This window comes from Epinephelus fuscoguttatus, linkage group LG23, assembly GCF_011397635.1.
Source record: "Epinephelus fuscoguttatus linkage group LG23, E.fuscoguttatus.final_Chr_v1".
Classification (NCBI taxonomy): domain Eukaryota; kingdom Metazoa; phylum Chordata; class Actinopteri; order Perciformes; family Serranidae; genus Epinephelus; species Epinephelus fuscoguttatus.
Window position 1 is genome coordinate 27082478 of NC_064774.1, and position 22517 is coordinate 27104994.

The following is a 22517-nucleotide window of genomic DNA, read 5'->3' on the forward strand; positions in this document are numbered from 1 at the left end:
GACATTGTTCCTGGCAGAAATATGTTCCAGGTTCGGGGCTCAGGTGGCTCTGGTTTGTCTCTGATCAGAGCTGACACACAGGATGGCATAGTAACACACTCTCTGTCTCTTTCTTGATTTAGCTCAATCTCACTCTGGTTTGTAATCCTCTCCTCTATACACATACACACACACGCACACACCTATACACAGAGCTGTGCTTTAAGCCCTATCAATCTTTTTGAACATCAACACTGAGCAGCACTGCGGCCCAATAGCCTTTGCTCTCTCACACCTGATGCAGAGCAGAGAGAGCCGCTGCTGCCTCTGAATGAAGTCATCTCTCTGGGTGGAGGATGCTGCTTTAATTCCTCGCTGCTCTTCTTGGGTGTACAGTATGTACTATTTACTTGAATAGAATAGCTCATGAATAGGTTTCTGCATGGCCTAGAATATACGGCTTCAAAGCATGCCACATTTGAAAAGGCTGTTGATGCACGGCTGAAAGAATGAGGACAAAATGGTGGACAAAATGGATGAAGCGATTGTGCCGGCCTGCTGCTGTTATCAGATAAAAGCTGGCCATGTATTTTCTCGCTTCTTGTACTGAAAATTGTCTGGCATGTTAAGGATGTTATTTTGTTGTTTGGAAAAAATACTAAGGGAACCAACTGGGGAGGGATGCTTCCACTTTAATGTGAGATTATAACTGTGTCTGCACTCTGAATCTGGATTCTTGCACTGGAATTTAATTTGTGCAACAATTCAAACCATTGCAGGTCTTTGGCTGTTAACAGTGAATTGCCTCAGGGTGGAAGATTGCACAGGTCAGGCTTAGGAGCGGCTCAGAATCAAAGTGAATGAATCACAGCCTTGAGTATGCGTATGAATCATTTCAACTCAGCAGTGGGGTCACCAAGGGGGGCTGGGGGGGCAAAGCTATACAATTGCTGCCCCCTCACCGCCCCCCCCTGCCCCCCCTGCAAAAGATATTATTGTCTTTAAAAGGCTGCATAGCTATTATCTTTTATGCTCATTTTTGTCAGCATGGCTTGTAGGGAAGCGGGCTTTTGGTTTTGGTGTGCCACTCCAAGATTTTCAGTGGCCCCTTCTGACCACCCCTGTAAAAGATTTCTGGGAGCACCACTGCAACAAGGCAAGTTGGAACCAAAAGGTCATACTGCAAATAACGGCCTGTTGTGCTGTCTTACTGTATTTTTACACAATGCAGACATTGTACAAAGGCACTCCAACTTTTTTTTTGGTTCCAGCCTAATAACGCACTTTTTCTGCATCCAAATGAGCAACTGTTTGGAAAAGAAGTCTGTTAAATATCCTGTTTCAGGTGTTGTTACAAGCTGATTACTTCAATGAAACACACTGCTGTTATGTTTCAATATACCTGCTATCTGTTTTACCAACTTGACTCTTACTTTAGCTAGCCATAGGCCAGTTCATGTCCTTGGTATATTTTCTGGAAATTCTGGAGCAAATGAGGAGCAATTTATATTCTGCAGTTACACGCAGCGTTGAGGGCTTCTGCTATTTATAGATCGTCTGCAGACATGTTTTGAGACATATAAAAATACTCTGCTTGGAATACCAATTTGTGTCTGATATGGATTTTCCACAAAAAACAGGCTGGTTACCTCGTTTAATATTCCTACGATCACATCTGCTTATTCTCCCGTGCTGAAAAATCCTGAATCTATGAATATGCTAATGCTGTTTCTTTCAAACTGCTGGACACAAATTGTTCTCAGCGTATGTGCGCTGGAGGCCTCAACTTTCCATATCAAACTCATGTAAGTTACATATTGGACCATGACTGGCTTCCAGACCAGTTGTGATGTCATAAAATTATTTTTTTCTTGTCTTAATCTCAGACTGAATGTAAGCACAGAGAAACTTTCCCCCTTTCAGCAGATAGATGTGAAAACAGCCTTCTAGTGTCAAGATCTGCTCATACATCATTGTGCACATGAAGCTCAAACATCTAAGTAAAGTACCAATAAGCAAAGGACAGGTTTAAGTGGACTCTTGTCTTAGTATGTCCCCAGCAGAAGTGTGAGGAGGACTTTCAAACTGCATTTAGACCATCATGTGGGGACATACATTAAACATTTTAAATGCACCGATGATTGAAGACACTGACCTTTTTGGCTAGTTGTCACACTTTTTTTGGGTGAATGGGATTGTATTTATAATTATAATCAGTATTTCCAAAATCCTTGCTATGGCTCTGATCCCAGTGCATTTAAATAATATGCAGTCCCTGCCCTGTGGGAGCAGGCTACCCGTTTTCCCCCAACCTATGTGTATCTGTAGTCTTAGCAAAGAAGATTATGTGCATTTTTCTTTACATCTGTGACTGACTCCAGTTTTTCACATGAGCTGAATACCAGTTTGGGATGTTGCTGAGTTAGTGTATTGGGATCAGCACCTCCCAATCACGTGATGTCAATCGTACATTGTGATTAGGGATGAAAGACATATTCAGAGGACAGTGGAGAGTGTCTTGACTGGGCTCGACTCTTTCTGCTCGACTGTGGCTGAAAAAGCTGTGTCTGTGCCAGTGCGTTTGATCACCAAGAAAATCCTCTTGTGTCAAACTTCCTCCGACTCCCCAACTTAAAAAAAAAATACACCAAATCAAAGAGCATCATGGAGCAAGAAAAAAGATTCACCCGCACAACCCTTAAAAATAGCATAAAGAGAAATATGTATCAAAATATCATCAGTCATCTTTTTCCTCCAAGAAACAAGTCCAAAAGAACAAGGGTGGGGTGGGGGTGGGGGGTTGTGTGGGGGTGGGGGTGGGGGGGGGGGGATGAAAGTGCAGATAAAATCACCTCCACAGTGTATGTGCTGCAGGTGGGAGATAAATTAACAGCAGGCTGTGAATTCTGTGTCCTTATTGTAGCGGCCGATTAAAACCAAATCTTCCAAAGCAGGGCACAAGTGTCCTTGGGTGTCCCCATTCTTTTTTCCTTCCTTGATTTGATGTTATCATCACTGACTTGGAATGAGGCTAGCTTAATATTTGTGTAGGTCCTTACTCAATAGCAATTTCATCGGGGATTAAGGTGCAATAATAATGCACCTCATTGTGTAAGCAGGTCTCAATAGGTGCTTTGTTGCGCTGGGACAATGCTGTTAGTTGGCCAATATATTTTCAAGGGCACAGTGGTGATGATGATGTCCGAGGCTCTCTCCTGTTTGAGAGCCGGTTGAGGACCTCTGGAAAACACACACAACTGCCCGCAGATGACTTTATAATGAAGGGGGATCTGGGTTCCATTAGCCAGGTGTTATGATCATCCGAGGTTACATAAGGCTAATGATTTGCATAAGGAAAAGACAGCTTTTTAATTGCAATGGTCAGCACATACACTTACACCAACACATCGGTATGCACCTCATACCCAAAGTCCCACCTAAGAGATGTTTGACTTGTGTGTGTGTTTTCCACTCTATGTGTACACATCCCCCAAAAAGACTTCAAAACAAGAAAAAAGGAAAAACATGCAACAAAAATACCTTCGTCTCGAGGCTTGTTCATTGAAGATTCATCATGTTTTTTTGTGAGCGGACCTAGGGTTAAGAAAAAAAGGGGGGAAAAAGAGAAAAGAGAAAATTCAAAAAAGATTACTGGCAAAAACGGAAAAAAAGAATATCAAAAAAAGAAAAGAAGAAAGAGCAAAAAGGACAAATCAGCAAGAGTTCATGGTTTGCTTATTGTTTTGGTTTTTTTTCTTTTTTTTTTCCTTTAAAAAGAGTACAAAAGCAAAAACAAAAGGCATCACAGACACAGATTTATCACAAGAAAAGACACAAGATCAAAGAAAACTGTTTTTGGATGTGGTTTCCTTCTCTCCCCCTGCAGAAGAAAACGGCTGCCATTGTTTATGGTCCCTCTTCCTCTCTCTCCTTTAAACCCTGTTTGTTCCCTGAGCCTAACTTCTTTTTTTGGGAGCTGGGTGGGTGGTGGGTGGGGTTGGTGAAGGGGGGGAAAAAGGGAGTGTGGAGTAATAAGGCCTCTGTGGTTTGAAGAACAGGACCCAGCCCTTTTCCTTCCCACCATATGACCAGAAAAACGACATTTTAAAAAAAGAACAGGCAAAGAAGTGGACACCTATAGGAAGAAATGATGGGTTCAGGTCCTGATGCTCAAACCCCCCAAAATCTTAACGCCAACCTTTCAGCAGTGAAAGCACATAGAAAATTTGAAAGGGAAGTTGCACAACATTTGTCAATTAGACCGTTTTCGATTGACACACTGAACACAAAGACTCCTTTAATTAGACAACCATATACACAATGACCCTGTAATGGTAAAAAGCATGTTAAACATGTTCCTGATAAAACAGGGCACAGGTGCTTTTGTGATTTGGAGTGTGTGTGTGTTTGTCATTATTTAGTGGTTAAACCAGAGAGCTATTCCCCAGGCGGGTAAATAATTACATAGCACAACAGCAGTGTGTCAATTTGAAATGACAAGTAAGCGTGACGCTAATTGCGCAGAGGAGTGCAGGTAAAAGGTGAATGTAATTTGATCCCCATCTGCCCACTGGCTGTTTTTGGTAAATTAAAAGAGTGGTGAAGAGAAAGAGAAGAAAATAGAGAGAGAAAGCAGGAGAGATGCCCACGGAGAGGGAATCAAAGAGAAAATAACCTCCTCTCCTCCCTCCATCATCATCTCAAGGTTTTTTGTTTTTTTTGTGTCACATTCAAGGAACCTGACTGTTACAAAGTGGTTTCTGTGCCATCAACCCTCCCACTCGTTCTTCTCATAGAGTCATTATCCAGAAGAAAAATACCACAAAATCAGATCTGATCTTGTTTTATCATCCTCGCACCTGTTGTTTTTCTTGTTCGCTTCATTCATGTACAGATGTCACAGAAAAGAGACAAACAAAAACCAGATACGTATTCCGTTCACCTCATCTTTCAGCGGGTGACTGCTTGGAGAAAATACTCTTCACCTCAGCATTCACAAAGTAAGAACTACTACAAAAATACTCTTCACCTTTCATCGCTTTTTGCTTTCATGTCATAAACCCACTTTGGGAACTTGAGGTTTGGCAAAGAAACTGGATTTTATTCAGTGGTGAAAAAAATAACTTACATAACACAACACTAAGTGACTTACTGGAAGAGTCTGCTCCTCATCAGGGTTTTGGAAAGAAAGGTTAAGAGCACAGCCGACAAGGTTGCTGAGTATTTGTCAAAAATCCAATGAGAACTTCAAAATTCCAAAATTAGAGTATGCACCAAAATGTTACATCAAGCCAGACACACAAAATACAATCAGGATAGAATTTGAAGTGAAGAACACAACCTATGCTGAAAGCTCAAGATAAAAGCTAATAAGTGGGCTTTGAGTTAAGATGTGGTGTTTCCAAGTAGAGCAGGCTCTTCCTTTAAGTCCATTAGAGTTGCTAAATTATTACACTTATGCGTTTGGGTGTATCTTAGTGAGTGAGTGTGTGGTTCTGCCTGTCCTCAGGTAATCCCGCACACTACTGGACCAATCAGCCTCATTTGTGCACATGTAAGACTCTATGCTCAAGGATCTCCCATGGTTGATTCTAACTTGTTGAAAAATCTGTTTTATTGACTATTTTCTAACCAGTTGGTCGGGTCTGCAAGTTGTAGCCTGTTGCAGGCCACATTTTGGCCTTTGTCGTGGCTGAAAAATGTACATATATAGAAACGTTTTGTCTTATTTTTAACCTGAGCAAGTGCAGATTAATCCCATACCCAACATGTTATGAACCACTAAAGTTAGGCATGTTACGAAACAAATTTGACCCTTGTTAGCCTCTCCACCATCTTGACTGTAAGGCAGCCAGGAGAGACAATTCCACCAGGTACAGTTTCCGCAGTAAGCAGGCAGTTAAATGGTTCCTTTTCTTTCTTGTTTCCTACTTTGCTGTGCTGTAGCCTACAGACAAAGTTAAAACTGTTCAATAAATAAAGGATTTCTGGCTGTGTTTAGGTCATTAAAGATACATTCAATCTTCATAATTATATTCTATATACATTTTACATACATTGCCTGTAAGCAGGAAAACTATCTGCTCTGTGCAACTTGCTGTGGCTCTATCAAAAATAGCTTCTGTAATGCACTGTAGCATGTCAGCTGAAATGAAAAGAACTGTCAAGAGTGGCTGCGACTTGCACAAGTGCACTTTTTCTTTTTACATTTGGTCCTTTGTTACTTGAGCCCCTGGTTGACTGGTGCCTCTCTCCCCTTAATATCAGATGTATAAACCAGGTTTTGTGTTTTGTAGAAAATGTAATACCTACATATATATACGCTGGCAAAATGTTCCAGTCCAGGATGTGTTACATATGTTCACATGCTAAAATTTGCTAATTAAAACACACAGAGTATTGCTGTGGCTGATGGGAATGTTATCAGTTTTGTAAACCCTGCTGGTGGCCCTATTGGAAAAGTCAGGCCATCACCATTAAGGTTCACTGTCTGGGAAACATGAATGTTATACTATATTATGTGACAATCGATCAAGCACATGTGGATATTGCACTGGATAAGTGATATATTTGACCTGTTGGTGACACTGGGTTAAAAGTAAGGGGGTCATCAATGCCATTAAGATTCATCCTCTGGGACCATCACTGTCAATCAGTCCAATAGTTCCAATAGTTAAGATATTTCAGTCTGGACCACAGCGGTAGACTGCATTCATGTATTGGAATAAATAGTAAATTACTTGACTGCTTGCTTAATGTAACACTTAACAAGAAAAAGGCTTATGACTGCTAATGGAATAAAAACATTTACTCTGAAATTAAATATTTATGACCTAAAAGCTGAGTCTTACAAATATTTTCCTAGTAGTACCAACCTCAAGCTTTCTTTTCTTTTTTGTTATTATTTTACCTGACAGGGTATCAAATCATCTGTTATTTAAAACTCCTGAAAGGTAAAGTTTATAATAATATAAATACATGCAAAGCAGAGTATGTGAGTTCACTGTTGACCTTGGAAACAGTTGTTTTCGTAGCTCAAGGCCCGTTTACTAGCTTTTCCTGGAGTGTCTTCCTGATGAAGACCTGAGCAAGCTCATTGTGCTGAGGATGGTGAGATGTAGTTGAAGCCATGACAAAGCTAGCAAGTGGACCTTGAGTTCAGATTTTTCTCCATGTACTGCTTTTTCTCTGTTAAGATAATGCAGCATAATTGTCTTTAAAGCTGAATCTAATGGGAGTAAAAGCAGCATAATCTGCAGCTAATTGATTATCATATAAGGTTTGTTTTAATATAAAACTATAGGGACATGCTATTGACGGATGCCCGTCAGAACTATTTTTGAAAAAGTTATTCAAGTGACAAAAAGCTTTAAATAGTAACCTGCCTATCAAAGAAACCAGACATCACAACACGTCTTTGGGGGAGGAAAATGACAAAATGGGAAAAGCAGAAATCAAGCAAGCATTACCAGGCTGGCAACACGCTGAGAAAAAGAGTAAAAACTGAGCCTGATTTGACATCTTTTTGCAACGAGTGGGCGAGGAGCCTAGCAGTGTGAATCAAGCAGAGGGAGGAAAAATAGCTGGTTTTCTGGACATTTCACTTTTCCCAATCAAAGGTGCTGAGGCGACAAGAGCGTGTGCAACTGACCCCCCTTCACACCCTCCACACCCACACACACCTGTCTGTAGATGATAAAAAGAAGAACAGCAAATGCAGTTATAACACACCCAGAATAGACAGTGATAGATTTAGCACGGGGCTAAAAAAGGACATCCAGCAAAACATTATTATAGTTTTTTTAGACCTAAAATAAACTTGTTCTTTTTCAGGTGTTTTAACCCATCACCTTTACTGCACCTACTGTGCATAAAGTAACTGCCACCTAAAGTTGTTTACACCCCCTCTCCTCCACGCACTCTCTTTCTTTTATCCTCCTCTCTGTGAAACTGTTTTCTCCCCTCTCTCTCCTCGCGCTTTGCCGTGTCTGTATCGCCGGCCGACTGCAGCTCACTTTGAAGCTGGTTATATAAGGCTTCATTTTGGCTCCACTTCTCCCGACGGCCACTAACACACACACACACACACACACACATCGTCACACTTACACATCCTTACACAGCGCACATGCATGCAAAACAGACATACAACGCAGACTGGAATACAAGGAGTGTGGAAGACGCACATTCATGCATGAGGTTCAGCAAAAATAACAGACAACAGGGAGACAAAAGAGAATCTATACTTGTGGTTTTCTTTTAATGCACCTATAGAACTGTATTTGTGCAGCAGTGTGTGACATCAAGGAACAGACAGACAATATTTTTCCTTTATTGCTGTGCACTCCCATATACTGTTCAATCAGAACAAGGAGCTTTCCAGTTCAAATACAAGGAGGAGAAAGAGTTTCTCTTTCACTGTGTTTTCTTTTAGGAATGACACTATGGAGACAACATCACATGAAGTATCTTAATAAGGTGTTTGGCCACCAGGAGGCTTTCATTTAAGTCATCACCTGTTTTTAAACTACATTATATTTCACAGTAATAGATCTAAAGCTGAGCATCAAATCATTATTGTACATTATGAGATGTAAAGCGGAGTAATATTATGATGAAATGACGTTATCATCTTACTGTTGGACAAACACATTTTATCATTTATATCAAGCTGTAATTGTGAGGAAAACAATGAAACCATAATGCTGTGAATCACCGGACTCACTTTGTTAACATAGCGGTCCTCAGAACTTCATCATGTAGATTTCATATGGTCAATCAGCACCAGTACCATAAATATACGCATAAATCAGACCTGGGAAAAATTGTGTTGAGGCTCCTTTAACTTTTACACTAGAAATATTGCTACTTTTTGATGCTTGGGATGAGTTCTGAAGCTTTTTCCTACTGTCAGATGTCACAATTTTCACAGATTTTTAACCCATACTACAATGTTGTGTCTGAAAGGGCTCATGTTTTTGCTGAACAGTGAACTGAATGTATCCGTTCGCAAATAATGAATGTGAACGTGAGTGTCGTGAATATGAGCGTCGTTAACACATTTTTTAAGGTACCTGATATGTCAGGGTTGTGCCAACATTTGTTCCTCTGTCACATATTGCTTCCCACCTGTTAAAATGATGTTTCCCGTAGCACCTCCCTCCATGGTTAGGTTTGAGTTAGAACACAGCACCAGAATTGGGCGCGAGCACAATTTTTTAAAAAAACAAGTCGGTTAATTCAAGGTCCCCTATAAAAAGTACTAAACACTTTACTTGAAGGTATCTACATAAGGGTGACATGACACTGTCATAACTATGACATGAAACTGTCATGAACTTGTCATAAACATTATGTACATGTCATAAATGTTTATGACTGCTGTCATTAAGTGTCATTTGGTTTTTGTAATGACAAGTTGACATTGTTTGGGTTGTCTTGATTATGACAACTTGACCTTAGTCAAAGTGACATTACCAGAAGTTGTCTTTGTCATGACAAGTTGACATTAAATTTGTTGGGAATGTCCTTATAATGACTACTTGACATTAACCAGGATGACATTACCAGAAGATGGCTTTGTATCACTCATTATGTCAACTTGTCATAAACACAAAAAGAGGTGCATTTCTTGTTAATGTCAACTTGTCATGACAAAGACATCTTCTGGTAATGTCATCCTGGTTAATGTCATCCCCAACAAATTTAATGTCAACTTGTCATGACAAAGACAACTTCTGGTGATGTCACTATGATTAATGTCAAGTTGTCAAAATCAAAACAACCCAAACAATGTCAACTTGTCATTACAAAAACCGAATGACACTTAATGACAGCAGTCATAAACTTTTATGACATGTACATAATGTTCATGACAGGTTCATGACCGTGTAATGTCACGACCCATCTTCATTTTTAAACTTTGTTCACAATTCAAAATTGTTACCTATGAACGTGAGCGAGTTCATTTAATCAGTGTGATCTTAACTTTGAGGTAGCTCTTGTGAAATGTGAACTCGCAAAAACATTGCTATACCAAAAAACCTCTTTTCACAACAGAATTTTACAATCTTTGCTGTTGTGTACAAGCCTAACATTTAAGATAACGTTTTTAAATTCAATGAATGTTTTTATAAATCTTAGATATTGACATTTCTGATTGGATGATATGACACCAAGTTGTTTATTCGAAACAAACTCATTTCCTGTACTTTGTATGAATGATGAGATGTGCTGATAGTGTCTTGATGTAATTAAGTGTAATTTCTATGTAATTTTAAGCAAATCAGTTTTGGTTTACATTTTAGATTTGGTTACAAAAAAGTTGAAGTCTTTGAAATGTCTTTGCTGAATTTTCAGAAGTGTATAGCTTTTTTGCCCCTGGCAATTTAGTCATTTTCTCACCCTTAGAAAAAGAAACATCTTAGGCGAGAAGCCATTTTAGGGTTCAATATCTTCAGAAATATAACTCCTAGAGCCATGAAATTTGGTAGGAGCACGGATTTAGTGGTGTACAACAGACATAAATGACTGACAGGCACAAACAGATGTCTTATTTTCACACTACTGGCATCTGAAAATGGAAAAAAAAAAGGTGCAAAATGGGTGATTTGGGGGCCCCAACTACTCCCCCCAAAATATATACATATGGATGTTCCCATATTTCCTGCTAAAAATACAGCATATGATTGATGGTGCGCCAAATTTCAAGGGCTCTAACATCATCAGAATCCAACATATGGCAAGCATGGCGAGCCAAGGTTTCAATTTATTGCCATTTTGAGATGCCAAAATGGCGATGTGGATTAATTCCGAGGACCATGAAAATTTGTGTGCAGAGGGGAGTATTTACGGGCATTTCAAGTGTAAAGTTTCAGTTCCTTTCATGTTGCCTTAGCTTACAGAAAAATACACAAAATGTATGAACAAAATGTAAGATGTAAACAAGAAACACTATCTGATTTGACATGGAATGACTCAAGTATAATGCCCTTAATATTACTGAGATAAAGACAATAGCAGTGCACACTGTGTTTATCCTTTTTTAAACATCTACATCTGTATTTAAATTCATATCATTTGACACCATTATGTAATTTGAGGCAGGCAGACAGTAGCCTGTACACAGAAAGAGGCTTATTCCTCTGTGTTTATGGATATGAGCAAGTGTGTGTTTGTGTGCCGGCACAGAGTAAGTAGGTGTTGAGCAGCTCATTTAGGCAATGTGTGCCAGTCCGGCGTGATCTACGAGGAAATGGAACTGTGTCTGACAGCTTGTGAGTGAGCGTTGACCATAAATGATGGACGCTTGTACAAAGGACTGTGTGTGTGTGTGTGTGTGTGTGTGTGTGTGTGTGTAAGTGAGAGAGAAGAAATGGGGACATTGTCATTGTCCTAGAGCTAAAATATTGCAGCCGAAATGCAGCGAATAACTCAATAAGATTTGTGCACGTGTGTGTGTGTGTGTGTGTGTGTGTGTGTGTGTGTGAGTAGGCTGTAGATGAGTAACTGGGATAAGTGAGATGTGACTGAGAGTCGCTCACCCACACATGCATTCTCTATTTCACGCATTGTAAGTAGATGTTCTGGTGTGTGTGTCTGAGATACAGTAGTTAGATGTACAGACAATCAGGCAGGAAGGCGAGCAGACTGTACTGCCAATCTTCTGCTTCATTATCACACACCGCTGCTCTCTCATTCGCTCTGCTGTGCGTGTGTGCGCGCGTGCATACGTGTGTGGGCAGGTCACAGACGAGTAGCGAAGATGAGTAAGCTGTGACTACACTACAAACAAACTGTGAAGTCCGTTTTTCAGATGAATGGCAGTTAAAATAGGATCCCGTGTGAGCCGGCGGAGCTGCTGTCCTTTCAGGTGATGTTCGTCATTCACCCTTCAGAAATACTCTAAATGGATTTATATAGTCGTCATTAGTCACCCTGTCACAATTAGTTTTCTGCTGCTCTTGTATCATTAAGTCTCATTCCAGTTCTCTCAATTACATGATTTGCACGACTGTTTATCAGACAATTTACAGAATGCAGAATGTGAAAACCTAGCATGCAAGAGGCTCTTTAAAACGCTTTAATCTTTAATGCTGAGGAGCTGAAGCACAGGAAATACACTTGTCCTTGCAACATATATTGTATAAGTAGCCTTTGAATTATTTTTAATCAAATACCACAATGTTCTGTCTTACTTTATGTTCCTGTTGAGTCACAAGACTTTGTATGAGGACCACAGGGGCTCTTCTCCTTCTATCCTGTCCATCTCACTCCACACACAGTAACCTTGCCTGCAGCAGTGATAGCTGAATAATAGGCTTTTGGGGGATTTCAAAGTTATAGGACAAAGACAGATGGGACTGTCACGATGCTGTCCCAGCTTGTTCAAGCAGCCTACCAGAGGGTACCAAAGACACGATCGGGGGCTAAATAGCTGCTTCTGATTTTGATTTAGATTCAAGTTTTGGCTTTCATCCATCACACTGTTTGCCACACCATCTATCTATCTATCTATCTATCTATCTATCTATCTATCTATCTATCTATCTATCTATCTATCTATCTATCCACACATACACATACAAAAGAACTGCAATAGAGGTGAAGCTGCAAAATTGAATCCCCCATTTCTGTACCCCCCAAAAAAAGACATTTTCAGCTCAGATATTTTCAGATATATAACTACAGCCATGGAATTGGGCAGGAGCACAGATTTAATGGTGGACATCAGACACAAATGATTGACAGGTACAAGCAGATGTCATATTTCCATTACTGGCGTTTGAAAATGGGGAAAAAAAATTGTGCAAAATGGGTGCTAGTCCCAAAAGGTATACACACATGGACATTTCCACATTTGCTGCTAAAAATACAGTATTTGATTGATGCTGTGCCAAAGTCCAAGGGCTCTGACGTCACAAGTATGGCAGGCCAAGGTTGAAATCTGTTGCCATTTTGAGGTGCCGAAAAGGCGGTGTGGATTCGAGGACCATGAGAATTAGTGTGAAGAGGGGTCTATGTGACACAAGACTGTGTATGAGGACCACAGGGGCTCTTCTCCCTCCTGCCTGTCCATCTCACTCCACACACAGTAACCTTGCCTCCAGCAGTAATAGTTGAATAATAGGCTTTTTGGGGATTTTAACGTTATAGGACAAAGACAGATGAGACTGTCATGATGCTGTCCCAGCTTGTTCAAGCAGCCTACCAGAGGGTACCAAAGACACGATCGGGGGCTAAATAGCTGACAGTTGTATGAACTTATACAATTTGGCTCTAATCTGTCAAACTGTTTGCTATAACATTTCATTTTTTTGATTTACATGGATAAAAATGGAAAAACAACTGAGCCACATACATTAAAAAGTTGGTCACATCTATAATGTAAAAGTGCTTGATAACTTTGGGATTATGCCGCCCATCTCCTTCTTTTAAAAGTTTCAAACTCAGTTCTGCTCCCTCTCCATCCTTGTTTTTGGGCTTTAGGATCTGTTGTGGCAGAGCTGGCTTTGGCATGCTTTAATCTCATTTTACATTCTTCTCTGGAGAGTATACACACATAAAAAAAACCCTGGATAAATTAAATATGCGTGGAGGGTTCTGCAAATGTATGAGTTGTATTTATATCTGTATACCACAAGAGCTCTTTTTGAGGCATATACTGCTGGAATAAATAATGGCTGAAGAAACTCTGCGCCATCCCTGTTGCCAGCTGCACTAGCTTTAATTTAAAAGCTATTCGGAGAGGTAAAAATAAAACATTTCTGTGGATAGCCAAAGATGTGGTGTTGATGCATGTGTTTGTAAGGTGTTAACATGTCATGCTTTGGTCCTGCAAATGAATATCAATCCCTAAAGTCCAGCAGGCACGGCAATATTGCATTACAGCTTCATCATGCTGCCATTCCCTCACTAAAAACATATATTTATTGACAACTGACCTTAAATGAATATTCAATATGTACTGCAAAACTACTTTTCCTGATTTATTTATTTCCCCTCTGATGTCTGTGGCAAAAGGAATGAGATAGTTTCCTTCTGCTAATGTGCTCGAGAAGATAAAATTAAGATGGCGTGCTATGGTACAGGAATTAAAATGAATATCTTATCGGTTATATAATTAAACATAAATGAGCTGCAAATGTGTACTCAATATGAATGTAAAAGTGTATATATTGGACATCCGATGTCTGCAGATAAGACAGCTTGGTGCAAAGTGGACATTGGAACAGTGACAAAGTTGTAACGGAGCAGTGGAGCTAAAGGGACGAAGCACATCCTCACCTAGGGGACAGTATATCAAAATATTTTGCAATGTATTTACAGTAAAGGTACTGTGCTAATCAATCATTCAGTATAACAGGACCTCAAGGATCTTGTTGCCAATTGACATTTATCATAAGCTGTTAAAATATCTGGAACATCAGGTTCTAACATAAATACTTTATAAACAGAGGAATATTTCATCAAAGGTTCCCTGTGGAGTTTTCTTGTAAACAAGCAAAAGTTCTGTTTACATTCAGTCTTTCTTGCCAACTGTGTGAAATCCTTGAAATCTAACAAATATATTGACGGTGTTTCTTCTCCTCAGCCCACAGCAAATCATAAAATACAATATGTTTCTGATCTGCTTCCACTTACACCTTTGTTTATTCGAGGTTTTTTGCCTCCAATAGGGCGTCAGGACTCTGCAGTGATAACAGCTGACTGTGAGCTGTAGCTGATGTATGTACATACTGATTGTGCTGACTTTTATCCAGATGCAACATACAGTATTTGACAGCTGGCCGACTCTGACTATCTGGCACTGCCTCATATCAAGTTTATGAATTGTCTCTTTCATGGAAACAATATCTACGGCTGACGTGAGACTCAGATCTGACTAAAGGCTTTTGCACACTGAGGATCAAACAAAAATATGTAATATTGTTTTTTTCGCATACGGACCTTTCACGCCCAGGCCGAGACGAATATTCACTGAAAATGAAATGTTTGCACTGCCACACAATCCTCAATTCATCACTGTTTTTACTTTGACAAACACACACTCAACTCTACACACTGGAGATGGGCTTGTTATTCCAAGTGTACAGTACTGTGTAGAAAGTTTGGTTAGAATGGAGGCACGTTTCTTGTGGGTGGTGCCATATTATTATGACGAGTATAAATGCTAAGCTTCAGTGCACTGGTTTTCATAATGCATACCTGGAGTGGATAAAGTATAACAGAATCTAATTACTGATATGACTCTATTGCTTATTCTTTTGGTCAGGTTTTATAAAATACCTTTCACAACAACTACATATCATTTCTGACACGTATAATGTAAGATGATGCTCTTGGAAATGCCTGATTTTATGTTACCTCGATAACTAAGTATGTTAAACCCTCTTTGACAGCAACTCACCATCACAAGCAAGCTCAGCTCCCCAGATGTTTCCCTTATATTTGTTGTTTTTATAAACTTTATTTTATTTTTCAGAGGAAACTACTTTGCAAGATTAATATCCATATTGTGGCATGATGGTACTAGGACCCTACAATACCAGAGTAGCGACCCACATTGGTCAAGTGGAAAGTTGGTCACGTGCCCTCTAGTGGCGGGATGGCGCGTTGCATATCCGACCAAGAACTGACTCAACTTCAGTAATGCTGCATTGCTGTCGACCAGGAATTCTTGTGCGTTTCCAAAGTCAAGCAAACCTAAAAGCATAATCTACCATAATCTACCGTAATAGGATTGTCGGTGACCCGTTTACAGGTAAAGAAAACAACAACAGTTGTCTACCATAATGTTACTCTCTACATTTTGAAATAAACAAATTATAAGCATGACTTAATATGACCAAGACACCTAAAAGGAAAAACAAGGCCGTTTTCATCAATTTACAAGCAAGTGCGCGTCAGACATACTGTAAGTGAATGGGTTTTCTGGCCGGAAATGTAATGCCCTCATGCCCCACTAGAGGGCGCATGAGGTGTAACTTCAGCATACCACAGGAGTCAATGGAAGTGTCGTCACTCTGGTATTGTAGGGTCCTAGATAGTACTAAGACAAGTACATCATTGACATCTATGAGAATCTATTGATCGTATGAGCAAAAGTCATTACTTCATTGGTTAGCTTGTTTTTAGTGGCTTCTGAAATTTGCAGAAATGGGACAAAAAAAAAAAAAAAAAAAAATTCGGACCTAGGTGGACTTACAGTTTTAATTGATGTGCAACTTATTTGCTTAAATTATTTGCATTTTGTCTGATAACACCTAAGGCAACATTTTTGGGTACAACTGTTACTGCCCAACATGCTGTCATACAACAGTTTGTATATCTTATGAAAATGCACATGCAGTGGTTTGTGAGCCCGGTCTCACTCTGAAGTCATTGAAATCTGGTGCTTGGGCAGCGACTTGCGGTGTCAGAAACCTTTAACGTCAGCATGATACACGGTCGGTTTCCATTATAGTGTGATGGCCCCAGGCAGCGTCAGGGGGAAACACGGCAGAACAAGGACGAAAGTTAAGGTGGTGAAAGTCCAACTGGGGCGGGCAGGAGGAGTGGCGGATGGGTCCAACAAACACCGATTTTCACCTGAGAGTGGGTTTTTGTGTCCCGTAAGATTCTAAAGCTAAGGCTTTTTTCCTAAACCCAACCACGTGTGTTTGTTGTTGAAGAAAAAAAAAACATCTATTCGCTGTGTTGTACCGGCATAGTGCTTTTATTTTGAAAGATATTGTATGAAAACGTTAAATGTCCCGTGAAAATGGAAGTGTATTTTGAAACAATACGATGAGTGTGACAGGTAGAACTTGACATGGTGTCCCAGAATGTCAACAACCAACGCACCCAGGATACATTGCACGTCGTATGTGGACATGGAAAGTCCATGAGCAAACATCAATATGTGCCGAGGTCGGAGTGACAATGTGTTGGTTTTGTATGATATCAGATGACATACTTAACATAATGTTATGTAGGTTAGGTTTACTCAAGTAAAGTTACGTAATTTAGGTTTAGGAAAAGAGACATGGTAATGACCTACTTTAAAACAACTCAAAGTTCACTTGGTTTCACACAGTACGCAAATACAAGTCTTCCCGGGGAAGACAAAATGTGTTTGTTTAATCGTTGCTCCACCCCGACCTGCCTCCATACATGGACTTTTGCCTTTTATTTTAATTCCTTCTTTACCAACCCAATATCCTGGGTTATATAAGAATCACTGACTCAGCATTACGTGGGTTATGTAGAAATTCTGGTGGATTACTTTTTTGTAGGTGTACCATACGCATGAACAGTGAATGAGCCTCTACTGCCACATTGTTTGGCTCAGCTGTGATTCTCTAACCCTCTCTTTTTTGTCTCACTTCGTTCAATTTATCTTTTTACTTTCCATCTCTCATTTCCCTCTTCCAACTCTTGTTCCCCCACTCCCTTTATACCCCCCCATTTTTTTCTCTGTCTCTCTCTCTTTTTTCTGTCCGCTCTCTCTTTCCCTTTTCATTCTCCTGGTGCCTCATTCTGAAGCCTCAGACTGAGAGCCCGAGAAATATTGTTCCAACCTGGCTGAAGGGGGGGAATTAAGTAGAAAGAAAGAAAGGAGAAAGACAAAGAAGGATGGAGAGAAAAGGGGACCATAGGGTATGCTGACGTAGGGTTTTCAAAATAATGTGTATGAGAGAGACAAAGAAAGAGAAGATGATTATATGAAGGTAAAAAAAGAAAAGGAGACTGTCATTTGTGAAAGTATCAAGGTTGGCAGAGGAGAAATATGAGAGGACAGTCTGTGGGGTAAAGAGATTGTTGTGAGGGGAGAGGGGAGAAGGAAAGTGTTTTAATGGCAGAGGAATGAGCAGTGAAAACAAGGTGGGAGAAAGAGTGTAAGTGAGAGAAACGACGAGAAGGAAAAGGGAAAAAGTGAAGCTGAGGGTAAAAGGGAAAGAAAATATTGAGTGGTAGAGAGGGAGGTTAGGAAACAGAGATAGGAAATAAGAGGGTTAAAGTGTTGCAGTAGCAGGGGTATGTGGTGGAGGGGGGAAATAAGAGAGGTATAGATAAAAAAAAAACTAAAGATAAAGAGATGGCAGTGAGAAAGAGATAGAGAGATTATGTGAAGCAGACAGAAGGAGGTAAACAGAGACGTAGAGAATGGCGGGGAGGCAGATGTAGTGACATTTACGGAGTGGTGATGATCGAGTAGGCATGAAGGTTAGAGCCATTTTCTCCCCATGTAGCCACACACACACACACACACGCATACACACACACACACACACACACACACACACACACACACACACACACACACACACACACACACACACACACACGTAGGCTTATCTGCTCATGCATTCATGCATACAATACATCTACAAACGTGTGCTTTAGAGTTTAGATTCCAGTCTGAGTCTGGATTACAGTGCACTTACTATAGAATTAATACAGTATTTTATTACTATACAGTCATTATCAAATTATTATGGGATTACCAGCAACCTCTCACACTGTCAACCATAAATCCTGCTCTTCTCAACCAAGAGTATTGAACCTAACTGGAGATTGTGAGCTCCCACATTAACTTTTCAAAAGGTGACCAAATGAAGAAAGGAAATCCAATAGTTACACCACTTCATATGTCACGTTGAATCCCCAGTGTAAGCACTGCACAACTTTTAATGAGAAACACCCCCTCTTCAACACATTGATTTTACATGGGCTGGTATAAATCTATGGTTTAACAGTGATGGTTGGTCTCCAAGGGCGATAACCCTTCACAATGTCGGGTAAATGCATGTCTACTAAAACTTCCACTAAATTTAGTCAGTGGTATGAGCTTTTTTTTCTAGTTTGCACTGTGAGATCTCACCAACAAGCTATTACATGATTTCATTTTTACAAATTCTAAGCATCCTTGGTACAAACTTAAATACTGTATAGACCACAGATAGTTTCTTTGATAAAAAGTAACAACAGGGTCCCCATGCAGAGCTCCAGGTTTAGGCCCACCTGCATCGCTGGGACCCATGTGTTAAGGTGGAAAATCACGTGTTATCGCATTTCAAGGTGGAAAATCACATTATTCTGTGTTTAGCTGGAAAACCACGCGTTAATTTGTGTGTGTTAAGGTGGAAAATTGTGTTCATTATCCTGTGTGTTAAGGTGGGAAGACATGAGTGTTATAAACGGATACAGTAAGGTGGAAAATTCTGTGTTTACCGCGTGTGTTAGAGTGAAAAATCACATTATCGTGTGTGTTAAGTGGAAAATGATGTGTGTTTATTGCATGTATTAAAATGGAAAATCACGTTATCTCTCTCTCTCTTGTGTTATCATGTGTTAAGCTTGAAAACCACGTGTTGATGTTAAGATTGAAAATAATGTGTGTTTGTCATGCTTCCTTACCAATGACTAAAGTTTACATGCTACTGTATTATATTGCACAGTGTATTGTTTTATATGGCTCAGTGTTAATAAATAAAATAGCCTTCTGTGCATGTATTTACTCATTGTATGACATTAGTGCCACTGTAAACATAGGCCTAGGCCTAATATAAGATGACAGATTACATTTGGTTCCAAGTTTAGGCAACATATGCATTGTTTGCATTGTACCAATTGTGATTGGTAATAAATAAGTGTATCTATGTTTATAAGACAATCATAGATAAATAGCATGTGTTCATTAATCTGAACAAGCCACACACCAAGGGTAAACATTACAAGCTAATATTTTGATATAACTGTAATGAGGTACTTATAACAGGATAACATTAACGTTAGCTGAAATTACATTGGTTCGCTAACGACATTAGCTAGCTAGTTAGTGTTAGCAAACGCATAAAGTGAGTTAAAGGTATTTGCTGCTTATTGTTACGTTATATGGTACATTTATATCAAAATATCAGACTGTATTGTTTACCTTGGTGTTAGTGTTGGCTGTGTGGTTCCTTCAAACAAATGAAGACATGCCATCGTATCCTGATGTTTGTCTCTGGTGGGCATACTCAATCTGAGACTTTTTTTCCAAGCTCAGAACACAAAAGAGTCCAACAGAGGAGGTAGGCCCGAGCCTAGAGCCCTGCAGCTAGACCCTCCTCAAAAATGATCATAATTTGCAAAACAAGTGTCAAATTTTCTGTGTTAGTCAAATTTTTCAGCCCTAGTGCTAAGATGTGTGTGTGTGTGTGTGTGTGTGTGTGTGTTTACTGAGCCAGTCAATTCCAAGACTCGATGGCGTGATTCCCTCCGCTACAGAGGTGATAGATTACTGGAGAAACTCTCGCTCCATCTCCCATGATACCCCGGGTCTGTCAGAACAGTGCCTGCTGTTTGTCTCCCCATGTAAAAGATAACGGGTAAGTTCAGAAAAGCCTACTTTTTAACCATTTTGACATTTGCGGTTTTGTCAGCAGAGCCGTGTGTGCTCTTTATTGGGCTAACCTTTGAAGAGTCTTTATGTTGTCTGACATATGGAGAAGGTGGAGAAGGCAAAGGGAAACAAGAAAAATATGGTGGGAGGTTGTTATGTTGAGCTATCAGAATGCCGACAGGCTCAGGTGCCCTGTTGCCATTTCATGTAGTATTTCATCTCTGAGGTAATCTCTGCGGTATGTTGGCTTTCCTTGCCTTTGTCCATGAAAAAAACACAAAGGAGCCAATCTGTGTTTGTGTGTTTGAACAGTCATTCAACCCCTGGGCTATTTCTGCCCCAAACAAAGGATTGTTGATCTGTGCAATAACCTTCCAATATGATCCAAGATCACTGTCGCTGTTTATCCGTCCATGCGGGCTTTGAACTCTTCTTGCTGCTTTAACACCAAAGCAGTTTCCATTACATGTAACAGACAGAGGTCTTCTCCACTCTTCTACCCTCTCCCCTTCTTCCTCCTCTCCGTTTCTCAATTAGATGTTTGAACATACAGTTATAAAGTGCAACGTTCTCTCTACATCACTCAGAACTCAGCACCGGACCTGGGGCGACGGAGCGTTCTCCCTCTGCGACTCTCTGCAAACACATCCGAGACCGCACCAATCTGTACCAGTTTAAATAAATAATCAAAATACATCTCAATACATCTTAATATGTGATGGATGTTGTGTTCATGTCGGTGTTTTCTATGATCATTTTAACTTGTGTAAATTGTCTTTGAGTGTCTTTGAGTACCTTAAAATTGTTCAATAAAGTAGTATTACTACTAGAAAGTTAGCAGGCTAAAACTGCTATAAAAAGCAAGAACCAAAAATACATGTTTTGTTTATTTGTTTGTTTTCCTTTCATTATGTTTTTTTCACACCTAGCTGGATCATATTAACGCTGAAACATTTTTCAATTAGCTAATCAACAGAAAATTAACCGACAACCATTTTAATAATCTGTTGATGATTTACTTCATTTATTTAGCAAACTGCCAAGCATGAGCTGGTGCAACCCATTCAAATATGAGGATTTTCTAAATTTTCTGATTTCTTTGTCTGTCGCACTACAAATTGAAAATCTTTGGATCTTTGAAAAAAATTGGACTGTTTGCGGTGTAACCCATCTCAGGCACTGGAAAGGTGTGTATTTTAGCTATTTTGTGAGATTTTATATTTCAGTAACTGAAAAAAAGCAAATCACAGCAAGGCTATGTAACTTTTGGTGAACAGGACCCCATTAGTGGCAACTGCAGGATAATGGCACCTAAAATGTCTCTTTATTTGCCTATATTGTCTTGAGTCAATGACTTTAAACTGATATGTAAAAGACTACTGGGTGAACCAGTGAGACAGAACTACACACAGTAAATAACACGATATTCCTGTGACATATAGTGTTAGATTCTTGTTCTACTTTTGTAATCAAACCATTAAAATGTCTATATACAACAGTAGGAAATGAGTCTAAAAGTGACACTGTTGTACTTGAAAAAGTGTAATAAAGTTTTCTTGTTGCACATTGTAAGCCGTACACTTCTACCTGACACTGTCAACTAAATGCCTGCACTGTAAATGTAAATGTTGAGACATACTAGATGTCATCCTCTACACAATGAGCATGGTCAGTGGAAACAGCAGTATCAGCATGTCTATGAAAGAGCTGAATATGTTTGGAGGAGCGGACTGGGAGCGTGGATACAAAGAGGTGAAGCACACAGCTTGTTTGAGACTGACCCTTTGCCATCCTTCCTCCCTGCCTCCATCTAAATCCATCTCCTCCTCTCAGGCCAGCCTTGTAAGAGCTTATTCCACCGCGGGCCGCAGTGCTGGGACATTACTAACCAGTGAGCGGATGAGGCAGAGCTCCTAATGCTGACAGAGTGGCACGCTGAGGAAGTGCCAAGATGGAGCACGGGGAATAATTTAGGTCAAAGGCCCGGCAGGGACACCAAGATGCAGACACATGCCTATATATATTTTTGTACTACTTTCTTTATGTCTTCCTTTGGCTCTTCATCTGTCCCTATCCTTATGTGTACCAGCTGTACATACTCCATTAAAGGAAAAGTCTGCTCTGAAATAACCCTACTAACACTGAGTTATGAAGTCATGACAGATTTTCC

General features: G+C 39.9%; 1 protein-coding gene across 3 annotated transcripts in view; it reads right to left on the minus strand.

Annotated features, from left to right (window-relative positions):
* The window catches only part of nlgn2a (neuroligin 2a), a 243272-nt gene that overhangs the window by 104008 nt on the left and 116747 nt on the right, over positions 1-22517 (minus strand). For 2 of the 3 annotated variants that reach the window (XM_049568557.1, XM_049568559.1), the window contains one exon: positions 3520-3573. The exons of the other annotated variant lie outside the window; for it this stretch is intronic. In XM_049568557.1, the coding sequence (XP_049424514.1) occupies positions 3520-3573 (54 nt within the window). The remainder of the gene's footprint in view (positions 1-3519; positions 3574-22517) is intronic. 3 annotated transcript variants of the gene reach the window in all.